This window comes from Macrobrachium nipponense, chromosome 44, assembly GCF_015104395.2.
Source record: "Macrobrachium nipponense isolate FS-2020 chromosome 44, ASM1510439v2, whole genome shotgun sequence".
Taxonomy (NCBI): Eukaryota; Metazoa; Arthropoda; class Malacostraca; order Decapoda; family Palaemonidae; genus Macrobrachium; species Macrobrachium nipponense.
The window spans coordinates 40061524-40082099 of NC_087221.1; the positions used below are offsets into that span (position 1 = coordinate 40061524).

The following is a 20576-nucleotide window of genomic DNA, read 5'->3' on the forward strand; positions in this document are numbered from 1 at the left end:
TAATTGATGATATGTCTGTAAATTAATTAGAATGTTTTTATATTTCAGTTATTTACATATTCAAATATGAGTCCAGTAAGTGCCATGTCTGGGGTTATTTCACCAACAAGTATGAGTTTATTTACTTCACCCGGAACTACGCCACGGACTACTCCCAGATCAACTCCCCCAGTACCTCGTTGGAATACTCCTTTTATTAACCTAGATGAAAATATGGACTATACTACTATGTCAACCTTGATGCCAACTTTACCTGCAGATGCTACTTCTGCGCAGCTAATAGAGGATGGTAAGTGAATTATTTTATGATCCTTTTGCATTAAGGTCAAGAGCCTTCTGGTATTACTGTATACTACTACGCATTAATGATAAAGAGAAATTTTTATGGATTTAGGAACCACAAGGTATGTATTCAGGTGCAACAAAAAGTATTCCTCTTTTCTGGAGAAAATGAGACTTCGAGTTTTTCTATGCATTTACATACTGCAAAGTGCTTTCTGAAGAAAATTGAAACTTTGAAAGAATGAATGTACTGTAATTATTTTTTAACCTAACAGTGCAATACTGCGGTTGACTAGATTGGGTCACACTGGTTTACCTTTGCAAGTAGTATATTTAGCTTTTTAAACAGGCAGAATATTGCATCGCCTTGCTATTATTGGAAATTGTTCTCTCAACTTTTATAGAGAACTTGGGAATTTGTATAGGCTCCAGATTTGTTGCATCAGCTGTTTAAAATTTTAGGGCTTATTCTCTCCCTGTATTAGGTCTTCAGTCACTGGCTATTACTATTTAGACTATCATTTAATAACATCTGTTTACACGGTTTATTCAATTCTTTCATATGGGGTATTTTTGAGCACCATAGTCTTTTTTTCTCTTGAGAATGTTGTTCGATCATCGAGATGCTGTATAGCTGTTTTTAATGCCATTTTTAAAAGGTGTCATTCATGAAATAATATCGTATTCCTCAGCTGATTGTCTCGTGTTTAAAAAAAAAATTCAGAGATTTGTTTTTATGGCTATTTAGATTTTTCTTGAAAAGTGAATTGTTTATGATTACAGGCGGTCGCCGGGTTACAACGGGGGTTCCGTTCTTAAGACGCATCGTAACCCGAAAATCGTCGTAAGCCGGAACGACGTTCTTGAAAACATGTCCACAGGGAAAATTTCACTACTAATTTGCAATTTTTCTTAGGGCTGTATCTCTAAAATTATCACTAATTTACTTTTTTCATGTGCAACACTGTGTATTCAAAAAATTATTGTATATTTTCATTAAAATACAAGAGAGAGAGAGGAGGAGAAGAGAGAGAAGAGAGAGAGAGAGAGAGAGAGAGAGAAGAGAGAGAGAGAGAGAAAATACCTCCTTACGGTTTCAATGATTGAAATGAACATCTGTAGGCAAAACTTGTTCCCCCTCCCATAAATACATATATTTCTCCAGAGAAGAGAGAAAGAGAGGACTGTGCAATTATGTTTGTCTGTCTATCAATTCTTTTGCTGAGAGCGAGAGAGATAAAAGGAAGAAATAGAAACACCAAATGTATGACAAGTATCTTGTGGAGAGAGAGAGAGAGAGAGAGAGAGAGTTGTCCTTACAGTATTTAAAAGAGAGAAATGGAATGATTATTGTATTTAAAATACTCAGATATGAATTTTGTACTTATAGTATTATTATTGGAAAATATTAATGATAAACTTATTACATACACGTCCATGAAAATGATCTCATCTCAGTAAGAGAGAGAGAGGAGAGAGAGAGAGAGAGAGAGAGAGAGAGAGAGAGGGAGACGAGAGAGAGAGAGAGAGAGATTACATAGATTCACCATTAAATTCGTTGACCATTGTATGGCATTGTCAAGCTCGAGTGTCACTCGAGTTGAGGTGGGGAAATTGATATGTACAGAAAAAGACAAAGGGAAGAATTTTCTTTTGAAATTAGTTATCGTATTATTACTACTTCTATTATGATTATTATTATTATTATTATTCTATTATTATTATTCTTATTATTATTATTATTATTAATTATTTATTATTATTATATGAAAAATATAATAAACACGTGCATCTACCTTAAAAATTCTCTCATCTCAGTAAGAAAGAGGAATTATCCTTACAAGTGAAATGGAAAGGTCATTTTCATCTCTTTAAAATACGACCATTATGAATTTTGTAATTAAAGTTTTTATTATTATTATTATTATTATTATTATTATTATTATTATTATTATTATTATTATTATTAAATAACTGAAATTATCAATAAACATTTTACATACTAGTACCATAAAAATTCTTTCATCTCGGTAAAAGAGAGAGAGAAGAAGAGAGAGACGAGAGAGAGAGAGAGAGAGAGAGAGAGAGAGAGAAGAGAGAGAGAGTGTTTATACTCTCTCTGTTCTCTCAAAAAATACTTATAACGCTTCCGCGAAAGAGAGGGAGGGAGTTACCACTATGACACATTATTATCTTGTGTGGCAAGAGAGAGAGAGAGAGAGAGAGAGAGAGAGAGAGAGAGAGAGAGAGAGAGAGAGAGAGAGAGAGAGTTAACCTTAATTAAAAGTGACATGGATAGATTAGTAACTTACTGTATTTCTTAAAATACTATCACATATGAATTTTGTAATTACAGTTATTATTATTATTATTATTATTATTATTATTATTAGTAAAGTATTAAAAACAAATAGTACAAGTACATAAAAATCTCGAGTCTCAGTAAATGAGAGAGAGAGAGAGAGAGAGAGAGAGAGAGAGAGAGAGAGAGAAGAGAGAGAGAGAGTGATGAATCAGGACCACGTGATTGCAACACTGCAGCTCTTCCCCTCTGGCTGTCACAGAACTTGATATATCTGACAGTTTTTAGTACCTGGATCTCGAGAAAAAGGTTACTGGAAGTTACTTGAAGAAGACTGGGATTTCCTTCATTCTTCCATAATTTTTTTAAATATAAGCTAAAATCTTACTAATTCACTATGGTATTTTCTTTAATGAATTGATATTATTGCTGGATAAATAAATTAATTATATTTGAAAATAGTAAATCATTTATTTATCATACTAAAAAACATACATCTTTGTAGTATATATATATATATATATATATATATATATATATATATATATATATATATATATATATATATATATATATATAGAGAGAGAGAGAGAGAGAGAGAGAGAGAGAGAGAGAGAGAGAGAGAGAGAGAGAGAGAGAGAGAGAGAATTATAGTGATTATTTTCGTTGGAAAATACAAAGAGAGAGAGAGAGAGAAACTGTGCTAAACTATAAAGGATTCTTATCTTATCATAGTATGTGTTTTTTAAAAGCGTTGTAAACTCGGAGCGTCGGAAGCGTCAGCGTCGGAAGCGTCAGCGTCGGAAGCGTCAGCGTCGTAACCTCGGAACAAGCGTCGTAACCCAGGGCGGATTTTTCAATGAATATTTAAGAAAAAGCGTCGTAACCTCGGAACGTCGTAAGCCGGACCCGTCGTAACCCGGGGACCGCCTGTATACCCTCTAAGAAAATAATATTTTACCAAAACTGCACCCTGCTATGCCAACAAGGAATCAGAGGAATTTGTTTCTCATGATAGGTAACCACGTAAAAATATCTAATCCTCCAGGCCAACCCTAAAGAGCTATTAATCAGCTCATTGGTCTACTTTACTTTACCATGACCGCAATGTTTTATGGAGACTCGTATCTGCCAAAGTATCGTATTGTTAGCTATGATTTTTAATTGACCAAATGCCAGCCTTTTTGCTGGACTTGTTGGTATGATTCATAAAATTTTGTTTGCACTTGATGAGAAACCACAACACTTGATAGAATGAAAAGAGGTCAGGTTTCCAAGAAGTAACAGACCATCTTTTGTTAGGTTGATTTAGTTTCCTTGTTTTTCTTCAAGTGAATATAAACTAACTTTCACATAATTATAACAGGAACCTGAAATCAGACAAGGTGGACAAGCTTTCATAGTATTGTAACCAGTACTAAAATACTAGTTGTACATACAGCAATTAGCTAAATAAGTATACTTTACTAACTGCATTTACCAGCCATAATTTCAAGAGGTACTATTTGTAAGATTTCTTTTGTGTAATCCTTGCTCTCAAACGTAGCCAAGTAGAAGCATGATTTCATATTACTTTTTTCAGTAGCACTGGTTTTAGTTAGGATTTATAAATAGCCTGCTTAAAGTAACAAACCTTAAACACTGTTAGAAAAATAGCATTACTAGATTGAAATCATAATAAAGGGAAATGTGATTCTTATGGGTTCCAAATCACTGCTAATTATAAATAAATTTCTTCTAAGTAAGTGAATCAGCATTTGTTAAAACTCAGTGCCTTCAGCCAAGATACAAGGAGCAATATGCAGTAATGTACTGAGGACAATGCCAATCATTAATATTTTAATGTTTTACTAATATTCTTAAGTACACCCTTAACACAAATAGTTAGTGGCATAGAGGTCATGTTATTTTTGAAGAATATTTTGGAACTGGATGGTAACAGTGTGTGCTAGTGATATTTTACTCATGTTTAATATAAAAGTATCTCTGGTTTTGAAGCATTTGTTTGGTTCTTTCTGTGACCGTAAAATTTATCTATAGAAGGTATTAATGACCAACAGATGAGAATAGTAACAAGATGATGATGATGACAGTGACAGTGAATGGTAACTACGTGGTAAGGTTGCAATTGTTGGGAGACAATGATAGCAACAAAAAATAGATCTCTGTTCAGATAGATTACAAACCCATTTAATCTCATTTTTGCTGGAATGCTTAGGTAGGCAGTCAAACCAAATGTAGATATCTGCTTACAATAGTGAAATGGTATACAGGTACTCCTCACTTAACAATGTAACTTGTTTTACGATGGCTTTATATGACCGGTCCGATATTGGTTTAATAAAAATCTCTCTAAGTTACGACACGTGTAGTGCAGTGGTAGCACAGTCGTGAGTGTACGTAATTGTACGCAGTTGTGTACAATAAGTTGAGCTGAGGCAGCTGGCAGTGTAGCCTCCATCTCATTGCCTCTCGCCGCCTCACATGGTCTTTCGTGCGCATCACCCAGTTGTGATAGGTTGTGTAGTATTTTTTGCTTTCAGTACTCGTATGTCCCGTGAAGATGTCAGAAAAAAGAAAGAGTACTACTTCTCAAGGATTTTCTGCCAAGAAGCAAAGGAAATCCATTGATATTGACATGAAGCTTAAGATCATCAAGCAACATGAAGAAGGAAATAAAGTTCAAACAGTCACTAGTAGTGTGGGCTTGGTGCATTCTGTATCTACCAGCCTAAAAGACAAAAGAACGAGTGAAGGAGACAGCGAAGAAAACCTTGAAATCCACAGCTAGAACAAAAAGTAAGGCTTTAATATATACAAGAGAGAAAATAAATACAAAAAACCATAGAATGAAAATAAAAATATTGCCGAATGGTGGCCAAGAGAAAGGTTATTCATAGCCGATAATCTGGCCTAGCCTAGATTTTGAAAACCTTGAAATCCATGGCTAAAACAATAAATAAGGCTTTTATATACTTTGTAGAGAAAAGCTGTAGTTCTGTGTATAATATATGACTGAAAATTAATGCTATTAATCAAAATAAAGAGAATAACTCTCTTAACGATGGGGTCGCTGGAACGGAACCCCATCATTAAACGAGGGGTACCTGTAGTATTGATGATTGGCAAGACTTCTCTGCAGCAGAATGCCTTCTTCTTGCCGTCAAACATTCTTATTTTTAGTCTCTACCTTGATGAGAAGATTTATATACAGCAATATTAAAGCTTCTATATATGTGTTATTTGATATTCCAGTATAATTTTGGTTTCAGTGTTCCCCTTTTATATTTAGTATTTTCTTAACCACTGAAATATGTTCGTGGACATTTTGATGTACATATTGAAAATGTTTGTCTTTCTAACTGCATTGCATATACAAAGTTTGTACATATCTTGTTAGATATAAAGAAACATATGCCAGTAATTATTTTATTTGTGCAATTTTGTTACAAGGTATAATTTTGTTTTGGGATTTTATTTTTATCTTTTTTTTTTAGATTCAGTTGGCCTTGTGGTCACACCAACAGAAGTCATAAATAAGAAATATGCTGTCATTTTTTGCCATTCCTGAGGGTTGGGTTCCTTGAATACTTAATGAAAAATTTTTAAATATGGTGTTTGTACTGTTAATTTGATGATTGTAAATGTATTGTAGTTAACCATTTTATAAAGAACGGTCTATTGATTAAATTGCATCATAAGAACATACTTTAACACTACTTTTGTGATGGTAAAGAATGGTACTATAATCTTTGGGTGCACTCATTATTTCACACACACACTAATCCCTTGATATAAAATTACACAGTACTAAATATCCAAAATCAGAAAAAAGTCAGAAGAGAGAGAGAGAGGAGAGAGAGAGAGAGAGAGGAGAGAGAGAGGAGAGCGAGAGAGAGAGAGAGAGAGAGAGAGAGAGAGAGAGAGAGAGAGAGAGGGCAGTTTGTTGTAATACCCCTGGAAATATGAAATTACACTAGCCCAAATTGATAGCAGATTAGTGATTGAACTGTATTAGTCATTGCTGGGGCAGTTATAGCCAACCTTTACTAATAAACAGTACAAATCAGAAACTCTGTTATGAGTGTCAGATCCATCTGCAAATCGCTTTTAAAGTTTGCTCATAATGATGGACAGATTGTTCAGTGGTGTTTTAAAAATTTCTAAAAAAGTGTTTACAAGTTGATAGTAGTAAATCACTAATCTCTGCAACATGACCTGGAAATTAAGCAAAATGGAAATAAAAACTAATATTTGACTCTCCCACTGGAAGGTTTCTTGACTACAGATATAAAAGTTCTTCAGTGCTAAAACTTGCTCCCTGTGGGCTATGCCTAAGGTCCGAGTTAGTACTCTTCTGTAAAATATATACATATTGTAAAAATCTTACGCAATATTCCTGAATATCTTTAACACAATGGAACAAAGCCCTCTGCTGTAGGATTTGCTCCAGTGCCATGTTATAAACCAGATACGTTCCCTCTATCGACTAATGCCTCAGTACTATAGTAGTACTTTAATCCTTTAAATGTTTAATATGTATATGTATATACTAGAGTGCCAATTTTACCTGTGCCATTTAGTACATACTTACATATGGAGAGCTGAGGTTTTGACACTGGCATATACATACTGTACAGTGGTCCCCCCATATTCACAGGGGATGCGTACCAGAACCCCCCGTGAATAGTTTGAACCTGCGAATAGTTGGAACCCCTATAAAAATGCTGAAAACAGCCTATTTTGTTAGTTAAAACTCAAGAAAAACCCACTAAAAATTTTTATACTTGTTTTTTTAATAGTTTTATCACAAAAAGTGTTTTATGATGAAATGGATAAAAAATAACCAGGAATTTGTGGATATTTCTCATAGAAAAAACCGCGAATGTGCGAATTTTCCATGGATAATATGGGGAAACGTTCCCAAGAGAAATCCGCGAATGTGTGAATCTGCGAATCCGGAGAATGCGAATACCGGGAGTCCACTGTATATCTGATTCCCTTTTCTTGCTTTCCTCACTAGGTCAATCCGCTTAAACATGGATTATGTAGGCCCTAGGCAATCTTATGGATCATACCTAGACAATAATAATGGCTGTCTTTTCCCTTTCAACCCTATTCCATTTCTTTTATTCATTAAATGTATCACTTAGTTTATAAAAATTCACAGATAAATAGAAAAGTAAATAGGCAAGCAAAAACTTGACAAAAAAATCATATTTTTATAAGAAAAAGGTAAGGTCAGTATATACATACAAAGTAGAGAATATGTATAATTAAAATAAAAAATTTTAAGAAAAAAAAGGTGGGGGGTACACGGAGTAACCCGGGACGGCCACATGAACCCGCAAGTTCCGTGGCAAAAAGAAAAGAAAATAAAAATAAAAAAGAGAACTAAAATAACAAATATCATATCTCCGCCTACGGAAGAGTAACTTCCGTAAACATAGCCCTCAACGACTACCGGAGAAGCCGGAATCTAAATCCGCCTTATGCGGAGAGGGAATGTTTTAGGCGGATGGATGTAAGCTCCGGGAGCTGAAAGAAGCAGAGCGCAACAAATCCACGGAAGCCGAGGCTGCATACGCAAAGCAATCATCAACTCCGGAGGCGGTCGGCTGAGAAGCGACACCCACCAACCTAAGGTCCTGGAGGACCCTCTACATCCCCCCCTCCGCTGATGGGAACGGCTGTCAGCGACAACCGAGGCGAGAGGAGCACCCAACTACTGGGGGCCCCACGTGAGGGGGAGGGAGGGAGGGCTGATGGGGTGACGATCACGTGAGCAGCGTACCCTCGCAAATAAAAGATCACGAGGAAAATGCAGGCATAGCCTATGTAGGCTAACCGACCTAACATCCAACATATACATAGAGAAAATAAAATCAATTACTTAAAGCTAAAAGAAAATCATGCTTTAACACGGGGGAAATGAAAATAAACTTACGTAAAATATAAAACCGCAATGAAGGCCACTCGATAACGGTGGGCGCAAAAGGGAAAAACTACTTGCCTACTGACAAAACGATAAGAAACGGCAAGCTGACGAAAAGAAAAAAGGGAAAATTCTTGAATGAAATAAACCAAACTTAAAAATAACAGAGGGGGGGGGACGGTGGATAAACGGCGAAGCACGAAATAAAGAAACGTGCTCAAATGAAGACCCCCGTGAAAAACATGAAAATAGAAATAACAAAACATAAACGAAAATAGGATCGACTAAAAACTGCCACCCAAGAAATAAATATATATATGTACTGAAATATCACATGTTACAAGCAGAGAGGAAGACCACTCTAAATCGGTACAATTCAAGGATAAGCCGTAAAGGCGACTTGCCGCCCAAAGCCCGCTACTTATAAGTGCCACGCCTAAATAAAATCCTAAATAAAGGCAAAACGAAAGGCAAATTCACTCTCTAAATATTGAAAAAGGGCGGAACCAGTACTTAACTTGGGTGAAGAGGTAGATTGACGATCCGTAACCAAGAATAAAAATAAAAGAACAAATAGCTATATTCGAACGTACGAACACGATATGGCTATCGAAAAGTATGACGTCACAGACGCCTTCAACGGGGTAGCTAGGTGTGACCTATGGGTCGGCTCCCCGTATTTAGGGTCTTTTGATGAGGAAAAGGCTAATTGGAGGGGTTGCTGTGGTAGTGTTTAACACTCGCCCCAGTTTTATACCGACACCTTTTATATAGGTGAGCGAGTCAGAAGCTTCTGACATGTCCAATTTAGCAGTTCTCTGGTATTATAGCAATATTTTACTAGAAATAGTGCTAAAGCAGACATATTTCACGGGAGCGACACGGCTGAGCCCAGAAAAGAAACTTATAGAAATAAATAAATGTTAATCTGTACACAAATGGTCACAAGTGCATAGAGCAGTGGCCATGTTGTATATTTTAATTTTTGCTGGCAATCTGGGTATCCTAAATGTTTGCTGGGTGAGCTCTTAACTGATTGCTGGGGCTCCAAAGTTTTTTACCATGTAATAGTTCAAGGGTTAAGCAAATTTTTTTTCAATTTTATCATTTATTTAAGGTTATTAAAAATATGCAGTTGCAAAAATTCATTGTTTTCAGTGATACTCAAAGTGCTGTAAACCTGTCTTTCTTACTAAATTATTGCCATAAGAATGCTCTTGAACAACAAATAAGGTCTTCATTCCTTAAATTATACAAAGCCAGGATCCCTGCTCTGGTAGGCATTAAAGAAATTGGCCATGCATATAAGGCAGTCATAGCTGCATCTACTGTGTCCAAGTCAAATATAATAAGTTCTGTCATTGATTTCTTATCTTCAAATTTACCCCGTTTTTGACCCATGCTTCTTTGAGAATAACTTACATGTTCCAGTCCCTAATTACAGAGAATGCTGGCCATCATTAACAAAAACAAAAAAAAATCTGCGTTCAGTATTGACATTTAAGTCAACAGCAAATGCTAAGTCTAAATAAAGCTTAAAGCTTGGATCCCTGTCTTGTAAGCATTAAGGAAAATTACTATATTGGTAAGGCAGCCATAGTTACATCTACTGTGGCCAGGTGAAATATAGTGAATTCTGTCACTGAGTTCTCATCTTCAAATTTGTCACTCCTTTGACAGTTGTCTTGCTCGTTCACTTTAAAAGGTTGCACTGTATGTTGTATCATATCTAGGGAAGTACGCAGTTCTGAAAGTTCCAGTGATGTCTCTTGTTTATGGTACAAATGAAATACGTATAGGAGTCAGAAACACTTAGACCTGACTAAAGTATTGTGTGGAACATGTCAGAAGAAGCCTGAAATACTTGCATTTACCTTCGTATCTTGTAGTTGTCATAGCCAACACTATAATACTCTGATGGGATGGTGAACAGGCATTCATGTATCTTTTTAAGATTTTGGTATTCAAATTTACAAAATTAGTTTCAATGGTATTTTAAGTTGTGAACCAGTTTTTTTAAGTCAGGCTAAATCCAATACATACATAAAATGATATAAAGTCTTAATGAGAAAATTTAAGGATATCTTGCTAATCTTTCTTCCATTTCAATATATATTACAGTAAACTTGAATGTTCCATTAGGACTTGCTAAGTTCATTTTTAGTAACTGATTTTTTTAAAGGTTAGTTGGAAGCATTTGCAGAGCAGGGTTAAAGTGGAATTACTGCAACATTTGTCATACAGCAGAACCTTCGTTTTTGTACGTAATCCGTTCCAGAACCTCCCACAAAATCCAAAACAATAATTCCCATAAGGAATAGTAATGTAAATACAATTAATGTGTTCCAGACCCCCAAAAATATTAACAAAAATATATTTTATAGGGAATAAACACAGTTTTACATAGAGAAAACAATGAGAAATAAATGTAAATGACTAATGAAATGAATAAATGAACATTTAACATCACTCTTACCTTTATGCAAAACACTTGTTAGCGTATGGAAGATGGAGAGGGAGGAGGAGAGGTTATTGTTTGGAAGGGGAATCTCCCTCTAGAAGGACGTCAAGTATCAAGGACCTATCTAGGGTTACTTACTTCTCTTCATTTTTTACTGGCACTATCTGAGGTTACTTCCCCACTTCATTTTTTACTGGCACTAGGACCAACTTGAGAGTTACTGGACCCCTGGTGCACAACAAAACTGTCCAGAGACATTTGTTTCTGGCTTTTTATTAAAATTTCCCTAAAGTTGCACACAGCATTGTCAGTAAATATGTTGGAGACACGAATTACAACTTTGTTGGGATGATAATTCTCCACAATATTTTTAACATCATTCCACTTTGTAAACATGTCCTTAATCCCTGAAGTAGGCCCATTATGTTTGCCGATTCGTTTTCTGAATTTTTCAAACCAGCCTCTGTTGGCCTTAAATTCACTAACAGCAGCTCTTTTTGTAGGTATTTTCTCACTGAGATCGGCATGGAACTTCCTCCCACTTTTTGTAACAAGTTCTTTCTTGAATTCTATAGTGTTTTTTCCCTTTTTTACAGAAGGGCTAGCACATGGAACTTTCTTTGCCCCATGATGGCTTATTTGGCAGTTGCACTCGAATAAAAAAGCACAAAAACAACAAACTCAAAAGCAGAGTAGGTCTCAAAAGAATGCTTTGTTTGGGCACTTGATACGGGGCCGGTCACACGCTGGGCCCCGGATGGAGCGTTTCCAAGTGTACAAAAACTGAGGAAACATACAATAACCGAGAAAAAAATTTTGTAGAAAAAGAAGTCTATAAAAACTAAAATGTGCGAAAAGAGAGGCATACAAAAACTTAGGTTTGATTGTATGTATTTGCATTTTATACTAAAGTTAATAACCAGATGTAGATTTGATGTGGTTACTTGATACAATCTGCAGTCTTAAGTTACCCTAAAAGAAAATGCAAGATTATTTTTGTTGCATCTGGAATTAAGAAGTCATGTTTTAAATTTTATGATACAGTATAATGGTTGACCTCAATGTTACAGGTTAATTAAATGAAGTTGGATGGTACGATGTACCAAGAACAAGTCAAAAAGCATTAATGCTTTCCATTTCCCTATCACAGATTTTTTGGCAGCATTATTGGCTTTAGCTTAAAGTAATGAATTGTTGGTCAGAATTTCAGATTTATTTCTTTGTGGTTTCTTAGCAGTTTGACATGTTTCAGTCCATTGAGGTATATACTAACAGTTGTCATTTGGCTAAAGGGGCATTTTGCTGTTCAGGGATGTTGTCGTCAACATTAGAAAGTAATTGATTGATTTAGATTTTGGTTCATGCGTTACATTACCCAGTAAGCCATCAAAAGAAAATATAGTTGTCCCATGTTAGAGAAAAGTATTTACAGCTTGGTCTGGAATGTACTTAAATATTGCCAGTGCTCAGGGAGTTCTCACCCAGAAAGGATGATTAAAATTAGTTTCCATACGTTTGTTTTTTGTATTGTATTTCTGCATTGTTGCAGTTAATTTTAGTAATGGGGATTGTGATTATGCTCTGAAATCCATGTAAATGGAACACAATATTTAATGTACCCATGAATCAATACTTTAATGACTCTGGTCCTTAGCATTTATTTCATTACTAATGCAACATGGTTTTAATGCCACCTTTAGCAAGTACTTATACATTAGGTTTAGTGACCTGTTCAAGGCTTATTTGGTAGTTAGTTTACACTGCTGTAATCTTATTTACTAATATAAACATTTGTAACCATGGGAATTGAATGAATACCTGTATAAAATTGCATATGGTTCTCTAATTCCCCCAAAATTTCTCATGTTTCATGACTCAAAAAAAAAAAATTTTTTTTCCTTTTTTCTTTTCCAATTGGATGGTGGATCAGAATCTATGGATGCCACTAAATTTCTGTGAATATTTCTTTTGTACTGGTTTTTTCCAACTGCTTCTCATTAAATACGCTCTGAAATCCTCAGCCACACTCGTTATCATTATTAGTATCTTTATGTATTTTGAACTAATAAAATATGTATTTATTATGGTATAGTAATTTATTGCAAGCTACTCAAGGGTTTCATAATAAATTGTCCATAAATAAAGATTAATAAAGCTTGAAACACCTTTATGATGAGTCAGTTTTGTAGACTGGAAATCGTTTTGGTAATTTTACAAGGCACTTATTAGTGGTGATTTATTGTAGAATTTTCTTGATCTACTTGTAGCATTACAGTACAGTAAAAAGGTAGCTTTAGATTCATGTAATGCTGCTTGAAATTTTGCTGTTCTTAAAGTAGGATAGGGTAGGCTGTTAGCATACTGTAAAAGCTGGGATGTCGTACTATATACAGCTTCACTTAACTTGTGCACCCATTCTTCTGGCCCTAGTTAATTTAGGCGTATACAGTACGTGGGATGGCTTTAAGCCAAGGTGAGTGTGTGGCTGGGTGGGTGCATGTATGGTTGACTGGGGTCTCTCGGCAGGTGTGTTGTTCGTGGCCTCTCCTCCTCTCCCTCTCGTCGTCTCTCCCCCTCCTCAAACTCGGCCAGTCACCTATAGTATACATAGCAGCAATGGTGAGTATCATTTGGGTATGACTTGAATTTTTTTTATTCATAGGAATTTTTCTAGGTATGCATGCATTTGTTTTCAAGTTAGCCTCTGAAACTAGATGTACTGTGCTATTAATGGTACCTTAGTATGTTACTGCATTTGTCTTAGGTGTGTTTTTGTTTTTGTTGGAAAGCTTTTACAATAATTTTCATAGCTTTACAAGGAATAAAAAGAGCATTAGTGTTTGTTTTTACCATTTTTTTCAATGCTGTGCAACATATAGTCATATTCTGCTAAACTGGACAAGATCAAACGGTATTACACATTGCATTCTTATGTCTTAATCTTTATGATTCTGTGTATACTTTACACATTTTTAGGATAAGAGATTGACTCGTTATTTACCATATCCCAGTGTCAAAGACATACTTTTTTTCATGAAATAAGCCTCAGAAATTTACTGTATGTCCTAGAGGCTGAAGGGTAATTTTTCAATAGGTCCATCCTCTTCTCCAAGGTTTTCTTTGCTAGATAGTAATCCGAGTTCCTGTTGATGACCTCTGAACAAAATTTATCATTTATACTTAGTTGAAGAGTAAACAAATAAAATATCATACAAAATAAAATATATATGTATAAGGTAGCCCTCTAGTTACGATGGGGATACATTATAATGACCCATATCATTACTCGAAACTATTGTAACTCAAAGGATGCAGCCTAACCTACAAATTATAATCTAACAATACAGTATACTGTACTGTAGACTGTTCATTCTTTTTTATTTTTAATTGGTCTAGAGAGTGTGTGTGTGTGTGTGTTTTTTTTTATATACTATATGACTCCGTAACATGCAAGTTCATCTTGAAGTCCTCTCTCAACTTTCATTCTGTGTTCAGTTGAGGCAAATGCCTCTGCCATTGTTTTCATGATAAACATTTGCTCTGGCTCTTCTTCGTCTTTTACTCTTTTTCTCTTCTGCAAGTTCAATTAAATCTTCTGCCATTAGCTCTACATCTCGTATATCTATGATTTCTTGGATATCTTCCTCATCAAGTTCTAAATCTAAACTTTTCCAAAGTGACACATATTTTATTAATTTCCACAACTGCTTCATTCTTATCAAAACTGTTAAATATTTTGAGTTCACATATACTTTTAGCAGATTTTTCCAAATCCCATTCATACACTTTTGTTTTCTTCTTCCACGCCCTTCCGATGTTCAGAATGATGTTCAGAACATTGATTTCCTCCCAAAAAGTTTTGAGCTCTTTGTACTCATTATCTGTAGCAACATCAGCCTGCACAAAGATAATAGACCTTGAATGTAGCCACAGTGCCCTGATCCATGGGTTTTATGAGAGAAATTGTGTTACGGTCTTGTTAATATCTCCGATGTGCTGAGGGTGACCAGGAGCATTGTTCAGAATCAGCAGAATTGAAGGGGAGTTTTTTTTCCCTTCACTCCTGGAATAAAGATTGAACAAACCAGTCGTCTAAAAGGAGTGCAGTCATCCATGCTTTCTTATACAAGTAATGCACAGGAAGCATATGTCTGCTGATTCTTGCTAATGCTCTTGGATTTGCAGTGTGATAAATCATGAATGGCTTGAGTTTATTCCCAGCCACATTTCCCCCAAGCAGAAGAGTCAGTTGATCTTTGTATGCCCTAAACCTTGGCATAATTTTTGCCTCTTTCTGGATGTAGGACCGTTCAGGCATCCCACTTCCAATACAGTCCTGTTTCATAGACATTAAAGCTTTGATCTGTTTATTACCCTTCATTGACAAGCCTTGTTGTGTATCTTTACAACCAGCAATCTACATTCTTTGCAACACAGTGTTAGAATCTTGATTAATCCATCAGAAAGGCATCTATTACCAAGTCCCTCTTGCATGGAATTTTCCAGTGCGTATGTTTTAAATATGCTTTCAAAAGACATTTTTAAAAGATAAAGCAATTTTTTTATTTGTGATTGTTTCCATAGAAATAAAACAGCAGTGTGAGTCGTCATTCAGACAATCCCACAGAGGCTTCTTCCAGTTACCTTCATGGTAGATGTCACACTTTCTTTGGGTACAAGTCTTAAACTACCTAACTTGATAAGTGTCTTTCTCATTGTATTGTTCAGTTGTCCAGTCCCAACTTATATTCCCCTCTTTCCCTCCACTTTTTAAGGAGCAAATTTCTTCATTTTATAACTGCATTCCTTCTGCTTTTGACAAAGCTGGCATTAACCCTTAAGTCTGAGAACTTCTCTCAAGATTTTCCAGAGTTCTGCTTGGTCGAGGCCTTCAGAGAGTCAAATGCTTGAGTAGCTTAGAACCTAAACCTTAAATTCAAACCCCAAGCTAAATGTGGGAGCTTTCTAATAAGTGTGCATAGAGTTAGTGCTTTTATTGAAGTTTTGCTTTCTGTTCTTATGGATATTAGCATGTGGGTGGCGGTGGTTGGAGTATTCCAATTTGTTTTATTTGTGTTTTTCTTCCCTACTGTATGTGATGCAGTTTTACACCAGACAGTCTTAGCAGGTTTTTTATTGGATGCAGACACAATGACTGTATACATAAATGCCAAAGATGGTGGTTTCATGATAACTGAATACAAGAAATGAGCAAGAAGCCAATCGCGGTTGCCACTACCTGCAAGAAGACTACACTACACCATGCACTACGACAACGGTATACGTAGCACACAGTCATGGATGTAAAACGTGCATATTGGTGTACTGCACTGATATGAGTATTCAAGCATTGCAAATTGTAAAGACTAAGCAAGACTTTCTCCATACTGCATATGAAGACGTCTTTGGATCATCTTACAGCTTGGCTTAAAACTCCGTTTCCTTTCATTGAACACATTGTGTTCACCTTAGTGCTAGACAGGGCTGTTAACTGTCTGTAAGGCATTGAGAAGCCTCACTAGGATTGGCAAGTCCCTATGTAAAATATTTACGTAATTACAAACTGATCCTTGTTTAGACCTAAAGAAGATGTGGCATGTTTTATTTGAGCATGCATTCTTTCTCAGACCTTCACAAAAGGAATGCTGTTGTTTTAGTTATGCTAGTGTTCCCTACCTCCTTCAGCCTCATAAGTGGGAACAGCTCATTTTGGTTCCAGATTCCAGTTTCTTCAAGATTGGTGAAAATTTTATGAGGGGAAAAACCTGGGATCAACTGATTTTTCTGTCAGGTTGCTGTTGTGGTTTCAAGTCAGATTTTCCATCTGTAACCTTTTGTTAACCTTTAGAAGGAAGAATACTCATGAATATGAAACATAAGTTTAGATTTTCTTGTTTAGTGAAATTTGTAATGAATTACTTTTCATATGCATACTCTTTTTGTATTTCACCTTTCTATCCATGCTTAAGGAAGAAGTTAATTCTTATTATTATTTGTTTATCCCTGTTACGTATCTCATAGGTATGTTTTGCTTTATGAAATTTTAATGAACGACATCAAAGAACGAAGTACTACAAATTGTTATTGAATGATGGTTAAGGATTTTATTTCTTTTCAGAACGTTATTTTACAACTGTGGTCCACAGTGGAGATGCAACAACTGCAGCAGCAGTAGCAGCAGCAGCAGCAGTAGGTGCTACAACTGGCCCACCATCTGGAGGTGCACCAACACCTACTGATACGAGTCCTGGGGGTCATCCAGGAGCACCCCCAACACCAACTAAATCACAGTCATCTTAACTAGGCTTTACTAGTTTGAGACTGCAGACAAATCTGATCTCTTTTAAGAATAGAGTCAGACTGAGGCTATATTACAGATAAACTATTGTTTAAACTATTATGGAAGCTTTCTTATTGTGCAGAAAATTTGTTTTCTCCGTAATTGTTGTGCCAAATATATGGATAAGTTAAAAAATTATTCATGCCAAATTTTGAAACCATGTATGGTGAATTGCTGCAAATTGACATTAATAAATTTGAAAACTGTAGTAGACAGGATACCTAGGTCTGCATTCCAGAGGTCATGCAGGACTTTAGGTGTTGCAGTCATTATAATTTAAGTGATTGTGAAAATGGACACTATAATTTATTAACTGAATCACAGTGCCAGCAAAGCAACATGCAATAATGTAAGTGCTTCATAGCTTTTTGCAAAGCAAGTAGAGTTAACGGTTGTGCATTTTAAATACCAGATGGGATCATCCCACCTACTATATCTTTCTCAAGAAACCTGTTAGGAGGCATATTGAGATAGATGAGAATATAGCCAGCTCATTTTTTGATGGACCAAGTTCAGATGTGTTCAGAGTAGGCCTTTTTCCAAGAATTGAAGTGTTATGGGAACTGTCACTCATGTTCTGGAATAGTCAGCCAGTGTGTTATGGTATGTATAATGTCAGATGTGTTTCATGTACAATATGTTTCATATTTCAAGTCAAAAGTACTTTCTGCAAGTAGCTCTCAAACACAGTACAGCAATATGTGTGCCCAAAAGAAATTTTTTTTTTATTGTTAAGTGAATTCAAATTTCATTGCTTTTACTGCCATTATGATATCTTCTTTTATCAGAGTTTTTTGAGCAGGGAGATAAAAGGTGCATCTTCCAGATGGGTTATGATGCAGTGCTATCCCAAAATCTTTGTTTCCATATCTGATATAGCTTGAGGAAAAGGTGAAGATATATTTCTCTTAATTCATGTTGTATGCAACCTAACAAAAATTTTTATTAATGAAACTTGTGCAACATGTTACTATTGTAATCTAACCCAAGTTATTTGAAAGCCTTACCTTTTTAGATTATAAACACTAGCAATACTGAATGATTAATGTGCTATTAGTGTAAATATATCTGGTGCCATAGATATATTGGTTAAGGAAAATGAGGGAGTGAGAAAGGCTAAAAACATCAATATGCAACTATGGGTAAAGTTCAAGTAAGTTGCTTTGGTTTTGAGTTGAAGATAGCTCAAGTATTTGTGCCAAAAGGATGTCTGAAATGCTCTAGTGTGTATTGACAGCTCTCAAACTTGAGCTGAGTTTAGTGTCCAGCATGAATTTCCTTAATCATCGAAAAGTTAGTTTTGATAGTGATATAGCCCTGTATGCTGAAGGGAATAATATAATAATAATAATAATAATAATAATAATAATAATAATGAAGAGCTTTTCATATGAAGGGAGAACTCAGTCATTGTAATTCATAAATACATACACTGAGTACCACCACAATTGTGTAGCTCTGTGTGTAGTACTGTGCCTAGAGTGATGCCTGCTATAGTATTTAGATGTCGCTGCTGTGATACATCAGGTAAGTAGATATGTATGATCCTGCGCATAGTTAGGCAATTTTATACACAGTAAAAAGTAGTGATAGGCAATCTGATTCAGAAAATTAAAAGCTGATTAAAAGCTGAAAGTGTTATTTTGATGGATTGTGCACTTCTGGGGACTTGGAACATGCATCGTGGAAATGGCTAAAGAAAAGATAATAAAGTTTAAAAATGGAGGCTTTCCTCTTATAACAATATGTGTTACAACAAGATGTGTGACATAATTCCTTGATAGGCTCTATTTGAAGTCACAAAGCAAGTATGTGCAGCAAGTGATTATTTTCATTGTATGTAATGAAACATTTAAACATAAAATAATGTACCCAGGAATATTAATTTATATATATATATATATATATATATATATATATATATATATATATATATATATATATATATTTATATGTAGTCTTCTTGTAATTTGTCAAAATCATATAAATTTATTGTCAAAATCATTACACATTTTTCAATTATTTAATTGCATTCTTTTTTATCAGAGCAATGTTCATCCTTCATCAACAGTACTTTCCTAATTATTTTAAAAATAACATGGTTTCCCCAGGATCCATTACCATTGATTGCCTTTTACAGAGACTTTACAACCTTGAACTTGATAATATGCAAGATACCTTCTGAAGATGGCCCTTTTTCTGGTTGTAATGGTATGGTGCATTATAGATACCTAATGTATTACTGGTAGATTTCATGCTAATCTTCCTCTTTGCACTGCAATTTATAGATAAATTGTTTGCCAAATCCTATTATTTTCACCTTTGTATTTATTCATCTCTTCAAATTTAGTGGCATTCTCCTGACCAGTTTTAACTACAGCAAACTATAACAGTCCAATGAAAGTTCCTGGACCATATACATACATGTTGTGGAAGTGGCTAACAAACTCCAGTTTGAAAGTTTAAAAATATACAACAAAGAATTATGAAGTATAAATTTCAAGACGACAGTATTAGGCTGGAGCAGTTATTCATTACTTACATGAAAGTCTGATCTTTTAGATTTATTTTTCCTTTAGGAATCCATTAGTAATCCCGTTTTTCCTTTAGGAATCCATTTCTGCCATGTCAGGCCTTTTCCGCCATTTTTTATTCTGTTATTCATTCATCCATTCTTGTTTACTGTAAATGTCTTTTAGTGCTGTTTATAACATTTTTTCAGTTTTATTAGAGTACGTAATAATCATTACTCACAGTTGAACAGTATAACCCACCTTTCATTATTACACACAGTTTATCAGTATAACCCACCTTACATGAACATTATAGGGCTACCAAATACTGTAATAAAGTTGACATTGAAAATTATGCAAACTTTGTTTGAATAGTATCAATTTATTAGTGGACTATGCATTAACTACTAGTAATCAGATGTGAGAGAATATGATAGGTCTTGAATTCATGTTAATACAGTAATATCTTAATGTTTTTTAACAAAATAATTTAATTTAGAAAAAATATAAGTATGCGTGGGAGAAAGTTCAGAAATCAACAGTGTTTGTTTGCAAATTCAATTTTTACTAGTAATTTAAAATTTGATCTAAGTCACTTTGACCAAAATTACAGTGAATTAATTTTTAAAGTACCATTTTTTTTATGGCCAATATTGTCTGTTGCTGGCTTACTGTTAAATCACACATCACATTTTATCTGTCTATTTTTAGGTCATATTGGTGCTGTCTGATGCAATAGCTTT

The 20576-nt window shown here is 35.0% G+C and overlaps 1 protein-coding gene across 14 annotated transcripts in view; it reads left to right on the plus strand.

The window, feature by feature from the left end:
* Positions 1-19202, plus strand: part of LOC135204207 (nuclear factor 1 X-type-like) — a 451271-nt gene extending 432069 nt beyond the window's left edge. For 12 of the 14 annotated variants that reach the window (XM_064234304.1, XM_064234305.1, XM_064234302.1 and 9 more), the window contains 3 exons: positions 49-289; positions 13507-13599; positions 17099-19202. In XM_064234304.1, the coding sequence (XP_064090374.1) occupies positions 49-289; positions 13507-13599; positions 17099-17280 (516 nt within the window). In that variant the 3' untranslated portion in view covers positions 17281-19202. The remainder of the gene's footprint in view (positions 1-48; positions 290-13506; positions 13600-17098) is intronic. The other 2 variants (XM_064234309.1, XM_064234311.1) reach the window with 1 other exon arrangement.
* The last annotated feature ends 1374 nt before the right edge of the window (positions 19203-20576 follow it).